The sequence below is a fragment of the Zootoca vivipara genome, chromosome 13 (assembly GCF_963506605.1).
Source record: "Zootoca vivipara chromosome 13, rZooViv1.1, whole genome shotgun sequence".
Taxonomy (NCBI): domain Eukaryota; kingdom Metazoa; phylum Chordata; class Lepidosauria; order Squamata; family Lacertidae; genus Zootoca; species Zootoca vivipara.
In genome coordinates, this window is record NC_083288.1 from 12104421 (window position 1) to 12125493 (window position 21073).

General features: G+C 46.7%; 1 protein-coding gene across 3 annotated transcripts in view; it reads right to left on the reverse strand.

Annotated features, from left to right (window-relative positions):
- Positions 1-1689: 1689 nt before the first annotated feature.
- PIP4K2B (phosphatidylinositol-5-phosphate 4-kinase type 2 beta) overlaps positions 1690-21073 on the reverse strand; it is a 31631-nt gene continuing 12247 nt past the window's right edge. For all 3 annotated transcript variants that reach the window (XM_035137252.2, XM_035137255.2, XM_035137254.2), the window contains exons 4-10: positions 19884-20036; positions 18338-18484; positions 17364-17402; positions 14554-14667; positions 12660-12918; positions 9885-9988; positions 1690-8454 (exon numbers count right to left, since the gene is read on the reverse strand). In XM_035137252.2, coding sequence (XP_034993143.1) covers positions 8374-8454; positions 9885-9988; positions 12660-12918; positions 14554-14667; positions 17364-17402; positions 18338-18484; positions 19884-20036 — 897 coding nt within the window. In that variant the 3' untranslated portion in view covers positions 1690-8373. The remainder of the gene's footprint in view (positions 8455-9884; positions 9989-12659; positions 12919-14553; positions 14668-17363; positions 17403-18337; positions 18485-19883; positions 20037-21073) is intronic.

Consider the following 21073-nt stretch of genomic DNA (forward strand, 5'->3'; position numbering starts at 1 on the left):
TAAGCAATAGGGTAGATGGCCATTAAGATGATTACAGTGGTACCTCTACTTACGAATGTTTCTACTTACGAATGGAGCTCTGTCCGCCATCTTGGATGCAGTTTAGATAGGATTTTTTCTACTTACGATTTTTTAGATAGGGTTGCTTCTACTTACGAATTTTTTCTTCCAATGCATTCCTATGGGATTCGACTTACAAATTTTTTCGACTTACGAAATTCATAAGTAGAGGTACTACTGTACAGTGGAATCTTGGTTCTCAAACATTTCGGTTCCCGAATGCCGAAAACCCGGATGTGTTCCAGTTTACAAAGGTTTTTTGGAAGCCAAACATTCGATGTGGCTGTCGATGTGGTTTCCCCAGCCACTCTGGGTGGCTCCCAACAGAATATTAAAAACACGATAAAACATCGAACATTAAAAACTTCCCTAAACAGGGCTGCCTTCAGATGTCTTCTAAAAGTCAGATAGTTGTTTATTTCCTTGACATCTGATGGGAGGGCATTCCACAGGGCGAGCGCCACTACTGAGAAGGCCCCTCTGCCTGGTTCCCTGTACAGTGGTACCTCCGGTAAAGAACTTAATTTGTTCCAGAGGTCTGTTCTTAAGCCGAAACCGTTCATAACCTGAGGTGCACTTTCGCTAATGGTGCCTCCCGTTGCTGCTGCGCTGCCGGCGCACGACTTCCGCTTGCATCCTGGGGCAAAATTCGCAACCGGGAGCATCTACGTCTGGGTTAGGTAAAGGTAAAGGGACACCTGACAGTTAAGTCCAGTTGTGAACGACTCTGGGGTTGCAGAGTTTCCATCTCGCTTTACAGGCCGAGGGAGCCGGCACTTGCCCGCTCTGCGGTTTTTTTCCAGATCATGTGGCCAGCATGACTAAGCCGCTTCTGGTGCAACGGAACACCAACACCAGAGCAGTGCACGGAAACGCCATTTACCTTCCCGCTAGAGTGGTACCTATTTATCTACTTGCACTTTTTGGCGTGCTTTCGAACTGCTAGGTGGGCAGGAGCAGGGACAGAGCAACGGGAGCTCACCCCTTCACAGGGATTCGAACCGCCGACCTTCTGATCAGCAAGCCCAGGCCTCAGTGGTTTTTAGACCACAGCCGCATCCCCACTTCCAGGTTGGCGGAGCTCTTAACCCGCAGCGTTCGCAAGGAGGACGGTACGTAACTGTAACCTCACTTCTCACAGTGAGGGAGCTGCCAGAAGGCCCTTGGAGCTGGAACTCCGTGTCCGGGCTGAACGATGGGGGTGGAGGTGCTCCTTCAGGTATACTGGGCCAAGACCTTTCCCAGCCCCTTGCTCACTATTTTGACAGCGAGAGTGACTGGTCACCTGTCAGTCACTGGGTGACATCAAACGAAACACTTTTCTTTCGCCTGCAGGAATTGAAATCAATCTGTGGGTAAAGGGCACCGTGGCTTTTCAGGCACCAACTTTCACAGCTTCAGCAGCACTTGCAAACCCTGCTTTGGTCAGGGCACCGTGGCTTTTCCTGGGTGCGGCTTGGGGTAAACAGGATAGAGGTTCTCCATTGCTGGCCTGCAGCCAAGTGATGCTGTGTGATGCTGAATCAATGTGAAAATGAGTTCTTCCCACCCTGCCTCCCTTTTGAGACCCACCTCCCCAGTTTCCCCCTGCCTTGGAAATGCATTTTTTTTAAAAAAAAGAACTGTACACAAAGTTTCAATTTTATTTTGTTTGTCCCACCTGGGAGACTTCACCTTGTTAACATGCATGCATTTCAAAACACTAAGTGTCTCATACTTCTTCTAGCAAACAGATAAGCACATTGAACTTTAGATCTCTATTTTTTAAAAAAATGTGAAAATTGAAACGGGTGCATTTTCTCATAGTTTTTTGTTTACTTTTTTTTTGTCACCGGCTACTTGAACCTTTTGGGATACGTCTTTCAAAACACCTTTGAGTCCACTGCATATGCAGCGCAAAAAACAGGCTTAAAAAAAAATGTAGCTCAGAAGAACTGGCTCATGATTCCTTCACCCTGACTAGGAACACAGGAGCTGCATTTGCAATTCATACAATTAATTTTTTTTACCTGTGGTGACACTGTGCAGACTTGCTCTACAATTTTCATTCTCGGGGCCAAGTGAGACTGCATAGCAGCTTGTTGGTTGTCTCGCTCGCATACAAAGTGTGTGTGCATGTGTGCGTTTTTAACAACAGGAGCCTAAGAACAAGGGGTACGAACATAAACCATTGCCAGGCTGGCTCAGATGTGCTGGAAAAGGTGTGGCTGAAACAACTGAGCACAAAGTGGTACCCATGACCTTTGCAATAATCAATTACGATCCGCCCCAACCCGTTTTTACAATTGAAGGAGGCAGACATGATTAAACAAACTTGGTTGCCAACACCAGCCCTTAAAAATCCCACAACAGTATCTTTTTCAAGTGCTAAGTGCCTGAAGATAACCCACCTCCCATCAAATCATTAAAAGTTAGCATGGGATGGATGTGTATAATGGCTGTCAAACACCAGGCTTATCCAATTTACCTTTTATTCCCTGCTATTTCCAGGTGGTTTAAAGTTCCTTGTCCGAGCGTTTGTTTGTTTTTTAATTTTGCCCTGAAGATTTCACCGCAAAAACTCTCGCTCTTTAGTGCTCAATCAGAGCAAAGGTTAATTCTGATTTTCTATGGATTGCTGCTTGCTCCGATTGAACTTTAAAGAGGAGGTTTTCATGGAGAAAGCTCTGGAAGAAAAACAAGCGCTTGGACATAAAGCTTTAAGGTGCGGGCTGTGCCTGGAAAGAGAGGAAGGAAGTCAAGTGTGGATAAGCCCTCACTCTGCACAGAAACAAACTCTCATCAAGAATTTCTTCTCCTGAGTAGATGACCTCATCTTCTCCTTTTGTGATGACCAAAGCATGCAGGTTTAAACTATGAGGACCATTTAGCTAGTAGCCACCGATAAGATTCCTTAACAAATATGTCTAATCCCTTAGGGTTCAGGCTTTGGCATCACCAGGGAGCATATACCCAAGGCAAGAGAGCAGACAGAAACAGCCTGTTCACAGGAGCAGAACTAACACATAGAGATCCTTCCAACTGAAATGGCAATTAGGCTGTCTTTTGCCCTCTTTTTCGAGACAGCACCACCAAGGCATTCTCCAAGAGCCAGAAAATACTTTGCTTCTGTAGTGCACGTGTGCGAGAGATTAAAAAGATGGCTCTTAGCTGACCTCTCTTGCTCGGGAAAAGTGTTGGCTGTTTACAATTCCTTGTGTGGACCGAATATGGCCGATGCTGGCTTTTGAAAAAGGCGTTCTGCCCAGGCAAGCAGATGTTGTTTCTCTCCACCTTGCACTTATCCACACTTCTCTCTGTCTTAAGGATCTTGGGGGGAAATGACCATATAAATCACTACTACTAAACCTGCAGGTGATGTTCAATTGCTCAGTGACAACAGAAGTGTCCGGTGGCCGTTAGGTTCAAGAGTAAGCCAGCAGCCCAGATAAGCTGCACCCTTCGTGGAAACAGCTCACAATTAGAAAAGGACATCAGGGCAAGTGCAAAAGTTACGATTCCAGAGAAAATGTAAGCAGCACCCTTGATGTGGATGCAAAGTTGCATCATCAGTGCCATCACCTTGGGCTACACAACAAAACTTAAATACACCACAACACCTTACGGTTATGGATGCAGAAAGTTTTAATGTCGGTGCTCGAGGAAAAGGAAACCCAGAGGTCCCAAAATCCGAGGGAAAGCAAATGGTTCTTGATGGAGTGGGGGAGAAGCTAGAGGGGGGGGGAAATAAAAGGCTGTTCAGCAGCTGCAATTCAGCAGCACATCGTAGTCATGATGGCAGGGGGTACTTCCACAGCACCAAAAGAAGCAACTGCCTTGATCGGAATATCCTTTACACCTAATTCATGTTTACTGAATTGCCAGGTTCGTCTGACGTTCCATGGAGGGGGAGGAGATCTAGTTCTGTACTATGGTGACTCAAATTCTGCCATGAACAATAAATATCCTGCCATTCTAGAACTAACTCCGCACTTTTCCGCTTATTTCACATAATATATTATACTTCCAATATTCATCGGAAGAAGAATTTGGAAATGCTTGATACAAATCCGGCATGGAAGATGAAGATTGGCAGCGGGCAGACTTCTAGGGCCAGAAGCAGACCAGCATGCTGGACCTCTCATGTCTCCTGCCCTGGTTTCACCCATTTTCAAGATTTCCATCTCTTAAATTGGAGGGGAGGCAAATCTAAGGGAAGAGTAAAGGGCTCTAAAGGAGCCTTCAGCATGCTTTGTGGGGAAGGGAAAACCCAACTTGACCTTTCAATCAAACCCAAGATTAGCAGGAGAGGAGACAAGGCCAGCCACACAACCGTCCTGTTGAGCCCGGGAATTATCCCAAAAGACTCAGCTTGAATGGCCAATAGTTAATCTGGTGCAATATGCAGAAGTGTTGCAGACCTGACTGCGTCCTCATCTACACGCAGTGGTTGGGAGCAGAGCTCAGAGGCTCCATACTTAGGGTAGGGTTTGGTAGTTGGGGGCGAGAATGAGTGGGGAGAAGCTTTGCTGAAGTGGGACTTGCAGAGGAGACAAAAATGGGAGATTGAAGGGGACCAGGTGAGGGACACAGCAGAAGGCTATAGCTATGAGAGCTATGAGTTTGCTGATGGGGTGCGATTAGGGAGAAGAGGCAGAGCGTTGGGGGTAGACTTTGACAGGAAGCCAAAATCAGGGGCCGCATAGCCATGGAGCAGAAAACGAATTTAGGAGAAGTGAAGGTAAACAGTCTAAACAAAGAGGTTGGCGCAGGATGGACAAAGAGGTTCAGAGTGGAGAAACTTGGATAAGTCACCTAGCACCTGCTCATACCTCCCCCTGGAGCTAAAGTCTCCAGGCTTAAGACTTCTCATATTTAGGTCTCCAAACGCTATCCGATAAACAGCTTGCAGTTTTGCCTACAGGTGAACGACACTTAGGAGCTGGGGTAGCTTGAATGGTTAGAGGGGTAACTGGCTGCCTGCACTCACTCCTAATGGGAGCAGCATGCTTATTTTAAAGAGCAATGTGAATGCTCATGGGCTTTGACAGGAAAATGAAATGTCAGTGCTTGCCCCCCCCCCCGCCCCCCAGGGCATACAATCAAAAGGATGACTGCAGGGAGAAAATAAGGCTAGCAAAATTGGAAACGATTATGTTACTCAGGCTTTAGCTGGGCTAGGGATGAACCGGAGGGGCTTGTCTCAGCCCCCAAGGGTGTATTGTCGGAAAGATCTTGCTTTTTGCCAGCGGAGAGATGGGCGGAAACAACCCATATCCATGGGTCGCGTTCCTCCCCTTTTACAAGAGAACGAAGGGGTTTATCAAGCCAAAAGCGTCATGGAAGAATTGGCTTCTGAAGGAGGAGACTGGGAAAAAGAGAAAGAGAGGTGGTTCTGGCCAGGATGTGTTGAAGGAGGGAGCTTCAAGCAAAGTAGATCGAGAACAGAACTGACAAAAATGTCTGAGAGCAAGGGATTTTCAGGGGGGCAGAGGCAGGAGAGAGGGGGTCACTGGGAATGCAATGGGAAGAGACAAGGGCAGCAGGATAGAGTGGGCCACAGATACTTCAAAAAGTTTAGGGTCTGTGCCTTGAGCTCCCAGGACGGTCATTCGATGCGTGTGGGGGCCAGCTTCTGTACACCGATTGAGTTGGATAGACTGAATATTTAGCCCATGGTGGGCTAAATATGGCCTCTGGTTATCAGAGGTAGCAAGCCTCCGGGTGCCTGTTGCTGGGGCACACAAGCAAGAGAGGGCTGCTGTGCTCGTGTCCTCCTGCCAGGCTTCCCAGGAGCATTTGGTTGGCCACTGTGAGAAACAGGAAGCTGGGCTAGATGGGCCTTTTGATTGGGTCCCAGCATGACCAGGAAATGTATCCCCCACCCCACTGTACTGTACTGCCAAGCTTCAAAAAGGACGGACGTTGGTAGGAATATCGTCACCAGTATTTGGCGCGGATGCTTGTGTATTTTTAATGACAACTTGGCGGAAAGTATGGCGGAAAGTAAGAACTTGAGAAGCAAGCACCAAAGAAATGGATCCAAGAGTGGAGATTTTCCCCAGGCCAAAGGCAGGCCGTACGCTCTTATTTCACAATGGGTTTCGAGTGCATGCTTCTGGAGAAGAAAGGTGACCTTTCAAAGCATTTGCAACCTGCCGACATCCACATTCCCACTCTGAAAAATATGCTCACATATTCACAACCAGTTTACGGTGTAGTCAGCTGGGCTGGATCTACACTGATCTCCTTTAAATAAAACATTCTATAACTCTTAATGGCAGTTTCCCATTGCCGGTGGGGTGCTGCTCTGCAGCGCCCTCTGGTGTCACATTTTCATAACACATTTTTAACATTATAAATGGCAAGTGTAGACCTGCCCCCTGGATGCTTAAAACACAGCAGACGGATTGCAGCTGATCTGAGAAATTAAAAGTCACAAGTGAGAAGAGGAGGGACTTTCTTATCCTATTCCTAATGGAAGGTTTCATTTAGGCTTTTCGGAAACCTCAGTCTATTTACAGCATACTCCACGATTTTCAAGTTTTGCAAAACTTTCTATGTCTTTACAATTGTGGAATCACTTTTCTTTTTATAATCGGGCGAGGGGGCGATCCCGTCAGAGAAGAAGGGGCATATACTACAAGGGAACGGGGAAAGAAGGAAAGAAAACATTCACCACATTCTCAACAAGACAGAATCCACAAATCAAGAACTATACTACACAGCACAAGACACAAAACTTCCCAACAACCACATTCAGGGTAAGAAAGGCCTATGTGAGAAACAGTTTCAAGGCAGAGTAAGCAAAGTGTCTTGATTGCAAGGTGACGGCTCAAAAACTGTTATATCCATCTTAAAAAAGAAAACAACCCGCAAACAACCCACCCCACCCCACATAAGATTTAAAACATGGAATCAATGCGTTGCATTCCAAATCTTCGGCAGTTTCAACAAGCGTGGCTGTTCAATCCAATGTTACTGTCTGCAGCCATAAGGGGAGAAAAAGTTGCAATTCAAATGGGGCAAGCACAGTTTGCTTTCTTGAAGAAAACCAACCTAGCACAAATTATTCCAACGTTCTGTCCTAGCACACAGACTTAGTGGTTATGGAACAGTCAGCTGCATCGATTTATAATGTTTTTTCCCCCCAAAGTTCTAGGATCGGGTTCTTCCCAAAGTGGAACTACCCAAAACTCCAGGGAGACAGATTTCCAACACACTGATTCACATCACAATACGTTGCTTTAAAAAGTGGCGGCCTTTTCACGGCAAGCACCGTCTTATGGGATTCGCAACCAGATCCAGGGTTAAAAAGGTTGGCTGAACCATGATTAGCTTAACACTGGCAGAACATCAGTTATGTTACAGAGGCAACTGAGTCCAGGTGCTCCAAAAGAAATGTCTTTCCAACTCGGTCCAGAGAATGATTTAATGTTGCCACACCCACTTCGGAGTCAGTCTCTTCGCCAAGGGCCTTTGTCGTGGTCCAGAATGACAGGCGTAAGAATTCTTCTGTAACTGCTTTCCTCCCTTTGACTTGCATGAATTTTTAAGCAGCCAACTTGTCATCATATTCCACCCCCCATCTCTTTTGAAATGAACATTGGTGCAAAATAATAATAATAATGGGGAAATGTAGCCCAAAGGGGAAAGCCTCCGTTTCAATTGACTTAAAATGGCTTTTGCACATCGCTGTAACAGTTTCCCCTCCAAACGGCAAACGGTTATTCCCGTCCAGTTCTTAGAGAAAGAAGCAACAAGGGGTTTGTTTTTCTCCTCGCTGGGAGTGAAGAACAGCAGGTCCAATCGAAGGGACAATGGTCTGTTGAGTTCTGCTATTTATTCACATTTGCGTCTGACCTTCAGGAGACTGTGATACTCTTCAAAGATAATTCCTCAGGTTTATGTTTGGATTTTTTTCGCAACCAAAGAAAGAGAGAGAGAGAGAGAGAGAGAGAGAGAGAGAGAGAGAAGGAGAAAGGAAGAAAGAGAGAGGGGGAGAGAGAGGGGGAGAGAGAGGGGGAGAGAGAGGGGAGAGGGAGGGAGGGAGGGAGGGAGAGAGGGAGAGAGGGAGGGAGAGAGAGAGAGAGAGAGAGAGAGAGAGAGAGAGAGAGAGAGAGAAACCTCCACTTTTCCACCAGGTCAAGCAGAGTATTTGGACGCCTACAGCTATGAGTTAGTTTTCTGCTAGGTCACACGGTTATCGCACATTCACTGAACATCACACCCCAGCAAAGTGGGGTGCATTCCTGTTGCTCTGGAAGTCGCATCCTGCACCCACCCCCCACTTTGTCTTCTCCCTCCGCTTTCTTGCCAAGGATGGGAAGGCAACTATGTCAGGATATTGGACATAAATTCGTTGAAGCGTTTCGAATACTGCTCTGGATTGACTGTGGAAATCTCTGCTCCGGCCTGGAAAACAAAACAAACAGATTAAAGCAATGAAACCCCCTTCACAGGCAAAGGTTGGTGCTATAGCAAATTCTATGTTGCCACCAAACGTGCATCGCTTTGAGAGTTTGGAAGCCGGAAGTCACCAGTTTTGTGGAACTGGAATATAACTGTGACTACAGATGAAACTTTCTATATGGGAAAAGGGATAAAATATTATTATTATTATTTTTAAAAGATAAGAGTCTGGAAGACTAGCAATTTATTTGCTTGCTTGCTTGTTTAATTTCTATACTGCCCAATATCAGATGATCGCAGGGCGGCTTGTAATATAAAAATACAAAAATACACACCATAGTAACAAACGAAAACAGTAACTCCTGCCACACACCCACACACACACACACACACACAATTTAAAAGGCCATAAATTGTATGATTAGCTAAAGATCTGGGGGAAGAGGAATGTTTCCGCCTGACCCCTAATTCCGCGCCTCCCCCCCCCCACTGACCTGCATCAATCACCCACTGAAAGAAGCTGGAGTTTTGCTTCCTCAAGCATGTTCAGTTACTCTGTGAGCTCTGGGCAGGAATACCCATGGGAGACTAGCGAGAATGAATGCTCAGCTGGAAGATGGGGCCCAGGCCATGGGTCACCAAGATGGTGCTCAAAGGCACACCTACAAAGGCCCGCAAGGTCCCAGTACGCTGACCCTTTCCCCTACGGAGATTAGCCTTGACATACGGGTGGGGCTCAGAAGACAGGCACAACAGCCCCTGCATTACGAGTTAAGGTTAGTGGTAGAGCTAGCAAACATTTCTTGAACACGTCACTCGTTTAGTCTTGATGTTTCTTCAACCCCTGTGGTCTGAAAAATCCAAACGCCACACATGCCCTGATTAACAGGGCGCAAACAGGCCAATTCCAGGCAAGGAAGGAAGCACTCTTGAGAGTTCACTGAAAAACGAAAAGGGCAAACTCGGTGGCTCAGTTCGGGGGCGGCTCGTGGGCTGGTTAAACGGCCTCTGTGGGCCGCTTCTGGCCCATGGGGCCTTAGGTTGCCGACTCCTGGTTTAGACTTATTACAAGTTATTGTAAAGTTTAAGTTAAGTCTGCTACAACCGGATTTCTTATGGACAGTGCCAATCCTGAATGTATTGGATTTGTGACCATTGTGCTCATTTGCCTTCCGTAGCAGCAAAGCTCTGCTGGATGAAATGCCTCTGGTCTATTTTTGGGAATCCTGCAGCGTGTTTAAGTTGTTACCCTGCTAACTAGACACTGGAATCTACTCTGGATCAATACTGAGTGGAATTTAAATGACAGACACAACTTGTTTAATGGATAAAGACGGGAGAAAAATGCCCCCCCACCCCCCGCTTAACACTAGAATGGCATTCCACAAAACTTTCCAGCAATAGGTTCTGAACGAGCAAAAGGAATGTCTTACCCCGTGTTTCACAGTTTTGGCAGCGTGCGCCGCTTTTTTCTTTGTGTCATACGGTGTGAGGATATCTATAATGGCCATGAAATAGACCTCCTTTTTAGGGGCACCTGATTAGATTACAATAAGAGAGGGAGAGAGAGAGAGAGAGAGAGAGAGAGAGAGAGAGAGAGAGAGAGAGAGAGAGAGAGAGAGAGAGAGAGAGAGAGAGAGAGAAACTGGTTAATCCAGGCAAAGAGCCATATTTAGGGCAAGCTGCCTACTCTTTGGCTGGCAAGCACAGTTCCAAGTATGCCAAATGTTTTTGTGGCTAGATCTGTGAGTTGAGGCCACCGTTCCAGCCCAACAGATGCAGAGGGGGTGGCGACCGTAGTATCTCGCTGACAATCTCAATGTGGCAGAGCATGACCAGAAGTCAGCATCTGCTCTGAGCATCTGCAGAGCACCTCTCCAATTGGCTTCATTATGCCTGATTGGTAGTTATGTTTTGATTCTCGCCCCCCCCCAAAAGGGCCTTCCCACTGCCAATGCACCAGCCCCCCTGGCTTTCAACAAGCAAGGGAAAGAACCACAATAATAAATAAATGAAAAGCAAGCATCGCTCAGACACACCTAGCAAAGACCAACAGCTGTTAAGAGACAGGAGTTCTCTCCAAGGAATTCTCATGTTATCAAGATTAGTGATTTCCCAACTTTTAGGGAAGCCTTAAGAAACAGAAACCTGTGTGCATTTCAAAGGATTCTGGGAAACAGTCTAGCCCACAGGACACTGGCCAGACCTGCTGGGCCTTACGATTGATCCATAAGCACTGCAAGTGTGCCCCAAAACAGACCCAATGCTCCCTGCTGTGGTTGCACATTGCTGGGGAAGGCCAGGGCTATGTGCACACATACACATAAAATTTGCTTCCTATCCAGTGCACTCCCACCACTGGTTTGTGAAGACATGTCCACATGATGGTACGCCGGCTGAGACCTTACCTGCCTGCGCACTGTCTCGCCAGAGTGGTGCATGCTCTGGTTATCTCCCGCTTGGACTACTGCAATGCGCTCTATGCGGGGCTACCTTTGAAGGTGACTCTGAAAGGATTTTAATAGACTATTGGATAAGATCTGGACTTGATTGATTAGAAAGCAGTGAATATAAGAGGACTAGGCTTTCTGAGTCGGAAGTATGGGAAGTGAAATTTAAATTTGTATAATTCGGCAGAAGATTTGGATTAATTGTTTAATTGATATTTGTATAATTTGTATACAGTGGTACCTCGACTTACGAAGATGATCCGTTCCGCGGCCATCTTCGTAAGTCGAGGTTTTCTGATGTTGAAGCGCCGCTACGGCGCATGCGCGAAGCACGATTTCGCACTTCTGCGCATGCACCAACCGCGCGCGCCGCTCTGCGCAGGCGCAGAACAAAAGACTTCTGGGGGTTGTCGACTTCGGAAGTCGAAACCTTCGGAAGTCGAAGCGTTCGGATGTCGAGGTATGGCTGTAATTTGAAAATGGATTAGATGTTTAAATTGGAAAATCTAATAAAAATGTTTATTAAAAAAATGAAGGTGTCTCTGAAAATACAACTAATCCAGAATGAGACAGCTCGACTGGTGACTGGGAGCAGCCGCCAAGACCATATAACCTAAAAGACCTACCTGGCTCCCAGTACGCTTCTGAGCACAATTCAAAGGGCTGGTGCTGACCTTTAAAGCCCTCAATGGCCTTGGCCCAGTATACCTGAAGGAGCGTCCCCACCCACATCATTCAACCCAGACACTGAGGTCCAGCTCCGAGGACCTTCTGGCAGTTCCCTCACTGCAAAAAGTGAGGTTGCAGGGAACCAGGCAGAGGGCCTTCTTGGTAGTGGCGCCCGCCCTGTGGAACACCCTCCCATTAGATGTCAAGGAGATAAAAAACTATCTGACTTTTAGAAGACATCTGAAGGCAGTCCTGTTTAGGAAAGTTTTTAATGTTTGTCGTTTTATCGTGTTTTTAATATTCTGTTGGGAGCTGCCCATAGTGGCTGGGGAAATCCAGCCAGATGGGCGGGGCATAAATAATAATAAATGATGATGATGATGATGATGTTAGCCACAATCTATATCTATCCTGCAGTTTTCTGAGAAATACTATATTCCGATGCATGTCGCCCTGGAACCAGTTTCAATCTGATTTGCAAACGTGTTCCATTGGAAGGCATCCATGTGTCCTCTCCACCCACTGGTGTGGACAAACAGCAGGCAACTTGGAAATGCGCCGAACTGTACCGATGCGTACAATGATGTGCAAATGTGATATGAAATGCAATGGGGGAAAATTATCTCACTATGTTTTAAGAGGGCAATGTGTGCACAACTAAGGTTTGGTGCAAGCTGTCATGCACTGGGATGAAAAGAGTGGGCAGGCAAGGGAGCTTTGGTGGTTGGGGGGGGTGGTTCAGGGAGACAAGGATCTCGGGATACCCAAGAGAGATGCTTCTCAAACTTGGGTCCCCAGCTGTTGTTGGACTACAACTCCCATCATCCCTAGTTGGCAGGACCAGTGATCAGGGATGATGGGAGTTGTAGTCCGAGAACAGCTGGGGACCCAAGTTTGAGAAACACTGCAAGAGGTATTTCAGATTATTTTAATTTCATTCAGGCTAGCCAGCCACAATTTTGTTACAAAATGCCTGTGGTTCGGGAACCTATCAACACAACACCCTGGCTTCCATCCAGAGGACTTTAGACTGGGCTTCCCATCTCCTCCTTTCCACACTATTCGCCCACCCCGAACCCAAACACTCACTTTCATGGCTTTTCATAGCGTAGACATCCACGGAGGGATCAAACTCCCCCGGCCCAAAAAACCGGGGGAAGTTGAGAAGGTTGCCAGGACTGTCAGGCGGGGTCCCGTAAGAGCCGATGGGGTTCCCACCAAGGCCGTCATTCTCGCATTCTTCGTCTTCTGCCCGGTCCTCCACTTCCATCTCTTCTTGCTCAGCACGGTCCACGTCGTGAATCCCCACCAGCAAACTGTAATCCATTATCTTCAGCTGAGCGAGAAACTAGAAGCCAACAGAAAGACATTCTCTCTCTCTCTCAGTCTCTGGCTGCTCTGATCTCAAGCTCTGATCCCTCTCAAACTTCCTGCATCAGGTTCAAGACTCTAGTCATCTTACCCTGGACTCCTGTATACTCCTATACATTTCCCTTCTTCCTAATCCTTCCTTCAGCCCTGTTTTCACTCTCTAGAATCAATTCAGAACATATCTACCAAATTCACCCTTTCGCTCCAAAAGCCCCCATTCTCCATACCAGCTAATGACAAACGCAAACTTTATTCTGGAAGTGGAGGCACACTTCGTTCACACACCCTCAAAATATATACTTCCAGGGTGGAAATTGCCTCCACACACCCAGTTTTTCTGTGCAAGTGTTTGCCCTGGGAATGCTTCCTGTTTGGAAGGAGGCAAACTCAGAGGAGAGGCTGGGCTCCTCCTCTTTGAGGTCAGGAAATTGTGCTGCGTTTTTGCATGGGCCCAATCCTACCGGGAGTGCAGAGAAAGGGCAGTTATTTGAACCCAGAGGAGGCTGACAGGAAAGAGGCAGAGAATCATGCCCTCGGGAGCTGCCAGGATCAAACCGGGAGCCCCCCGTGCATCAAAAACAGAGTTATTGTTGCCACCTGGTCAGGACTGCACACGGTTCTGGCTGGAACAGTCGCACAACAGCCCACAATCCTCTTAAGTCTGGGAATCATAGAGTTGGAAGAGACCACAAGGGCCATCCAGTCCAACCCCCTGCCGAGCAGGAAACACCATCAAAGCATTCTTGACATATGCCTGTCAAGCCTCTGCTTAAAGACCTCCAAAGAAGGAGACTCCACCACACTCCTTGGCAGCAAATTCCACTGCCGAACAGCTCTTACTGTCAGGAAGTTCTTCCTAATGTTTAGGTGGAATCTTCTTTCTTGTAGTTTGAATCCATTGCTCTGTGTTCGCTTCTCTGGAGCAGCAGAAAACAACCTTTCTCCCTCCTCTATATGACATCCTTTTATATATTTGAACATGGCTATCATATCACCCCTTAACCTTCTCTTCTCCAGGCTAAACCTGCCCAGCTCCCTAAGCCGTTCCTCATAAGGCATCGTTTCCAGACCTTTGACCATTTTGGTTGCCCTCTTCTGGACACGTTCCAGCTTGTCAGTATCCTTCTTGAACTGTGGTGCCCAGAACTGGACACAGTACTCCAGGTGAGGTCTGACCAGAGCAGAATACAGTGGTACTATTACTTCCCTTGATCTAGATGCTATACTCCTATTGAAGAAGTCAGGTGACACCAGATAACCAATCCAGCACCACTGACTGGCTGATACAAAACTCCTGCGTTTGTCCAGCCCGGGCTATTTGTCCTTGATGGAGACCACTGCATCCACCTTCTGTGCTCCTGACTACTGGCTTTCAGTCATCCTGCCGCCAATTAATCCCCGGCCAAAGGCACTTGTCCACCTGAGCGCCAAACCCTGTGTGAGTGGGCACTTTGGCTCACACAAAGCTCTAATTCAAACATATTTCAAATCATGTCCACAAGCATTCTAACTTACAGGGGTGAAATGAGTCTGCAAAGATCCCCCACCTATCCTATCCAGGTTTGTGGACAAGCTTTCCGCTCATTCGCATTTCCGCTCAAGCAAACCCTACCTCGACGTCTCGCTTCAACTTCTCCAAGAAGTTCTTTTTGCTTTCCTCTCCAACGTGGAGCTTTTGGCCTTCGTTCAGAAAGTCGTTGTCCTTGAAGGTCGGCAGGTCCTTGGCCTAGAGAGAAGATGGAACTGGAATAAGTGCAAAAAAACCAACCCTCAATTTCACGTCGAGGCTGGATGAGATCCAAAGAGGTCCAGGAAAGAGGCTTTGGTCATAACAGGATGCTCACGGAAAAATGTCAGCTCTCTGAGGTTATAGGAAAGGCAAATTCGATGCTGGAAGTGTTTAGGGAGGGGATGAAATATATACAACGGGAATTATCGGCCGGAGGTTACTGGGGGCTAAAGCTCAAACACCCAGAACAATGCTCTCTCTATGGCACAACTCTTCTGGCAGCAGACTGAAAGGCACCAAGAGCTGTGATGTCTTCTGAGGCTGCAGGGTGACTTCTCCAACCCTGGGAAAATTTTTGGTTTCCTCTGGTTTGTTGGGACTATAAAAGGCCACAGTGCTGCCACACTTACGAGTCCCGGGTGCAGTTCTCTCTCACCCATCTCAAGAATGACAGTGTAGCCTTGCGTACGGGTCAAAGGGGCCTGTCTACAAAATTCTGGCTAGCCAAAAACGCTAGCCAGAAACAGAACTTTTCTGTTTAGGGACAAAGCTCTTGGATCATCCGATTTTGGAGACAAGGAAAAAGGGAACATGCTCTGCTTGGGAGTTTCCTGGAGTTATCTGTCTAGGCGCCTGGCGATCAGATATTAGGAACAGCTAAATGGGCTCAGCTGTTCAGAATTCTTAGGTCAAAATCTGCACAAAGCAGAATATCAAAATCCTACGGCCTTATATGGAGCATCTTAATTGCTCTTGGTACAGACTGAGGAATGTGACCCATTTGACTCTCTTACTCACATATATCTCTTCATCTGAATCTTCATCACCAATATTCACCAAACATGAATATTGTATCTATGGTGGGCTCAAGTACTAGCGGTGACGAGGGCCTCAAGATCATGGGCGGAAGCCTAGATCTTCCTCTTCTGCATTTTTCAAAAGTCAGCAGGTACGCTAACAACTATAGCCAAATGGGACTTTTGCCATTTTATTTCTTCCGCAACTTCCTTATGTGTGAGTGAAAAGACTTCTCCCCACTGCACTGGCTTGTGGTCTTCTGGGGCTACTGCTTATTTGGCAGGGTAAGTGCCATTTTCAATAACCTGCAATCACAAAAGTTTGATTTTCAAAACCAACTGAGAATCGAAATCCAAAAAAAACACTTCTGGATTCTTAGGCACTCTTTTGGACGTACCACCAATACGATGGGTATGAGCAGCAGAAAAGGCCGGTCCCAAAAGTCATTTTGGTACGACTTTTTTAGGGCTCTGATGCACAGTTTGAAAGGTTTATACTCCCGCCAGGTTAAAAATATTCGGTAATCTAAATATCTAATCAACTGGCAATCCCTAAAATAGGAGAAAAGCCATCTGGCTTTTCCGGATTAGTACGAAAAACAGGACAGAATGAGGGAGGAGAATTAAAATACTTCTTAAATAACCAAATGGAAAAAATAAAACATTGCATTTTAAAAAAGAAATCATTTCAGGTATTTGATAAGATTCTCGTTTCTAACATGAAGGAAGCCGTTTAAGACACCCACCTACCCCGCCCACTAGAGACAAACATATATCTAGAATAATTTGGGAGGTGGAAGGGAAGCCATAGGAATTGCCGTTATGTTTGCTTATAATTACAAAGAATAATAATCCTGGATGAGATATACACACACACAGTTTGAAAGGCCTGGACAGGCGGGGCAGGCAACCAGCTGCCCATTGGACTATCCAGTTACTGGAGATCTCCACCTGACCCACTGTGCTCACTTACTCCCCCCCACCCCCCGCTGAATCCTATGGCTCAAACAAGTCTCTCAAGTCCAGCCAAACTGGATCAGATCCTCTGGTTTGGGGAGGAGCAACTTTCTAGAAGCGTACCAGCTGCACAGTCCACATACAGTCATACCTCGGTTTAAGTATGCTTCCGTTTGAGTACTTTCAGTTTAAGTACTCCGCGGACCCGTCGGGAACGGATTAATCCACTTTCCATTACTTTCAATGGGAAAGTTCGCTTCAGGTTAAGTACAGACTTCCGGAACCAATTGTGTACTTAAACCGAGGTACCACTGTATATCCAGCAATCACGATTACCAGGAAACCCGCGCTGAACAGCCTCGATAACCAAACTAGGGTGCCCTTTTCTCTGACACCCATCAAAAGGGGTCCTCACTTATTAAACGAGCTGAAATATTAGTTGGCTAGTCTGGTGATTAACAGAGGGCTAAGCCGCCTTTTTCCCCACTGTCGAGGGCTGCATATCCTAAGGAGGAATCCAGCAGGGACCACATGGTAACAGTGGGTGGGACCACAGCCAAAGATGGGAGCATCCCGTCCCTCCCTCTCATCCATTTTTCTCTGTGCTATATATCCCCCTTTCCCCTTTTCTCCTTCTTTCTCTCTCTGCTATACCCATTTCTGTCTCTCACTCTTTTATTTAAAATCAACAGAATGAAACACCAAGAGAGGCAGGGGCCACTGTTGCTCCCTGCTCTCTCTAACATTGGCAAGCAAAGTTATGAGTTAAATGGGGAGATGAAGCTCTATAGCTATTCAGTCACCTCTCCAACACCCAGCACACACTTCTAAAGCTAAGGGAGAACTGCTTCCCTTTTCCTATAAGCCTACCAGAATGATAGTGACAGCAACAACATTTGTAGATTTATTCAGAATGCCTTCCCCGACCGTTACTCTTACCTTTTCCTTGTCGCTGGCTTCCCTTGCTACCGTTGAACCCTGGAAAGAAAAGGGGTGGAGACCTATTTTAGAGCCAATGAACTTAGCATTTAAAGAAAAGGTAGCCTGCAATGTTGAACCTTAGATAGCCGAGCGCCTTTTTGGAGATTTCCAGCAGTGAGAGACAGAGAGACTTAAATCCAAATTCACAGCATTAATAACAACAAAAAAAGCAAACCCACAGTATACATGAAAATTCGGATTTTAAGATTGCTTAAAAGTTTTTTTTGGGGGGGGCTATGTGAAAGATGGTTGCACATGTGACACACAAGTGCAGGAACTTAGTACACAAATATTTAACTTCTGGCTACCACGTGCATAACACATGTAGCAATTCTATGCAGGCAGATATTCTATGCATCGGTCAGGAGACTCTCTCACACTGCCCAGAGGGGCCCCAGAAGGCTAATGTAGAAATTCCTAAGAGAGCCAGAGCACAATAACACTGCAGCGTTAATATCCGGTTCCCTCAAGCGGTCCCCAATAACCTCTACCATGCGGTGTCTGGAAAGCACTTCTGGCACACCAGATGCAATTGTACAAAACTACCCAACAGCCAAACCCCCGAAAGCTGAGATTCTCAGGATGCCACACTCCCATGGCGAGAGACAGGATCCACATGCAAGCGGGTAACCTGTGAAATATCTGAAAGCCACTTTCCCCCTCCTCCCCCTCCAGTTTGTTTATTTGAGCATTTCTAACTATGCTCTCTCTCGTGTGGTATACAGTAAAATAATCAAAACATCACCAATGTCCATCTCCTCAGGAAGAAAACTGTCAGGCTTTCCACTGCAGGAAAGAAGTTGGAATGTAATAAAATGTATTAACAGCATACTGGATCAAGCTCATGTGGCCAAACATCCTGTTCTTCTCATGTGGTCAGATGAGCAGAATGTGGCTCCATGCAAGATGGCTTGTATTATAATGTCCCTCACCTTGAGATCGTATTTCCGATGCACTGTCAGCCGGTGGCTGAACACGTTCCTGGTGACCACCATGTATGTTTCCACGCCGTCTACAGTGAGCCTGTACATACCAAGGAACTGGGGGAGAAGTGTATTTCCATGACATTCCACAATGAACTAAAGACGGGGGGAGGCAGAGAAGAAGAGAACAAGGAGTCCGTCAGCATCAGGCCACAGATTTTCAGCACAGCTTGATCAAAAGGGACAAATCTTGCAAGTATATTTGAGACACTTACCAACATACAAAAAAAGAGGAAACATTTCACAATAAGAGTTTGGAACCCGAAAGGATTATTTCTTTTTAGATACAGTGGTACCTCAACTTACGAACGACTCGACAACCGAATTTTTCGACTTACGAATGGGGAAAATGGCCGCACGCTTACGAATTTCTCGACATCCGAACGGAAACCCACAGCGGTTTTAGATAGGGTTTTTTCAACTTATGAATTTTTAGATGGGGTTGCTTTGGCTTACGAATTTTTCCGTTTCCAATGCATTCCTGTGGGGAATCGTGTTTCCAATGGCGCTTTTCAACTTACGAATTTTTCGACCCACGAAGGTGCCTTTGGAACGGATTAAATTTGTAAGTTGAGGCACCACTGTAAAAGAAACCTTTGAAGGTGACCCGGAAACTAGAACTAATCCAGAATGCGGAAGCTAGACTGGTGACTGGGAGCAGCCGCCGAGACCACATAACACCGGTCCTGAAAGACCTACATTGGCTCCCAGTATGTTTCCGAGCACAATTCAAAGTGTTGGTGCTGACCTTTGAAGCCCTAAACGGCCTCGGCCCAGTATACCTGAAGGAGCGTCTCCACCCCCATCGTTCAGCCTGGACACTGAGGTCCAGCACCAAGGGCCTTCTGGTGGTTCCCTCACTGCGAGAAGTGAGCTTACAGGGAACCAGGCAGAGGGCCTAGTCGGTGGTGACACTTGGCCTGTGGAACGCCCTCCCATCAGATGTCAAGGAAATAAACAACTATCTGACTTTTAGAAGACATCTGAAGGCAGCCCTGTTTAGGGAAGTTTTTAATGTTTGATGGTTTATCAGGTTTTTAATATTCTGTTGGGAGTCGCCCAAAGTTGTAGTTGTTGTTGTTTAGTCGTGTCCAACTCTTCGTGACCCCACGAAGTTGTAGTAGTACCGCAGTAGTTGTTATTAAAGAAAAGTGATTATTATTATTATTATTGATTTCTCCTCCTCGAACTGTCGTACACTCAGGGATACATTCTCTAGTACAGATTTGGGTTTCCATGGTGAAAGCCTTGCTTACCCTGCATTGGAAAACCAGAGTAGGAACTAGTTCAATTCAGTACCAGAAATGTCAATTTAGACTGCAGTGGGACTGAGGAGAACAACCTGCCTCTACTGTGGGAACCTAGCAAAGCAGATAATCAGAACTGCTTTCTTGGCCAATGCTGGGAGGGCAGGAAGCTCCCATAGAAATGACCCAGAATACAGGCATCAACAGAAATAGCGCTTCCCAGTCATGCTAAGTTAGTGCTCCCTTACTTGGTGGTACTTCTTCAGGATGTTGTGCATCTCTGCGACATCTTCACTCGACACCGCCTTGATGACAAACCGCCGGTCGTAGGTGGTGAGGAAACGGACTCCGCAACGGCCGTGGCAGTCACTGTACACCGGGGCGCTCCGTGTCACGGAATTCTACAAAGAGGAAAACAGAAGAGCAAGTAGGAGATGCCCCAGCCGCCTCTTCAGACCAGCCCTGTGAAAGTTGAACCTCACTTGATGCAGGAGTAAGAAGCACATTGAAGGCTGCATCAGAAGCACATCGTGCCATGCCAGTAGGGTGCAGGGCCTTGTGCACGACAGAACTCCATTACGTTGGCATGCCTGAACTTTAATATAGGTAAAAGGTCAATGTAAAGGACCCCTGGACGGTTAAGTCCAGTCAAAGGCGCCTATGGGGTTGCGACGCTCATCTCACTGAGGGAGCCGGCGTTTGTCCACAGACAGTATTCCAGGTCATGTGGCCAGCATGACTAAACCACTTCTGGTGCAACGGAAAACTGTGACGGAAACCAGAGCACACGGAAACGCCGTTTACCTTCCCGCCGCAGCAGTACCTATTTATCTACTTGCACAGGTGTGCTTTCGAACTGCTAGGTTGGCAGGAGCTGGGACAGAGCAACGGGAGCTCACCCCGCTGTGAGGATTCGCACCACAGACCTTCAGCGCCACCCGCTCCCCTTAACATAGAGCACTGTGAACAAAGCAAAACACTACGTCCCTCATCTTTCAGATCCTTGGCATTGCAATCATCCCATTTTTAAACTTTTTTTTTTTGCAATTGAAACCAAGAGTTGCTGTCTGTTTGTTGCTGCTGACTTTAAAAGGTAACCAATGCATTTTGAACATCCAAAAATGGCTGCCCCTTAGGAAACCCCACTAATCACTGGATGGAATGTTTATGAATATTCTAACTGCTCAGCCAAGGGGAAAGGTTAGCAATAAAATATCGAAGTAGCTAACTCTTCGGAATCAGTTCTCTAATTATACCTCGATCTAGTTTTAGCAGTCCTATTTGCTTTCCGCATTTGAAGCCATTCCCTGATGACCGACAGAGCTAAGGTTTGGGGGTGGGGAGTGTGCAAAGGGGTGCCTAGAGTACACTGGGGAAAGGGAACAGAGGGAAGCACATGGACAGCAAACACCATGTCCCTTTGTTCACTGAAAGCTCA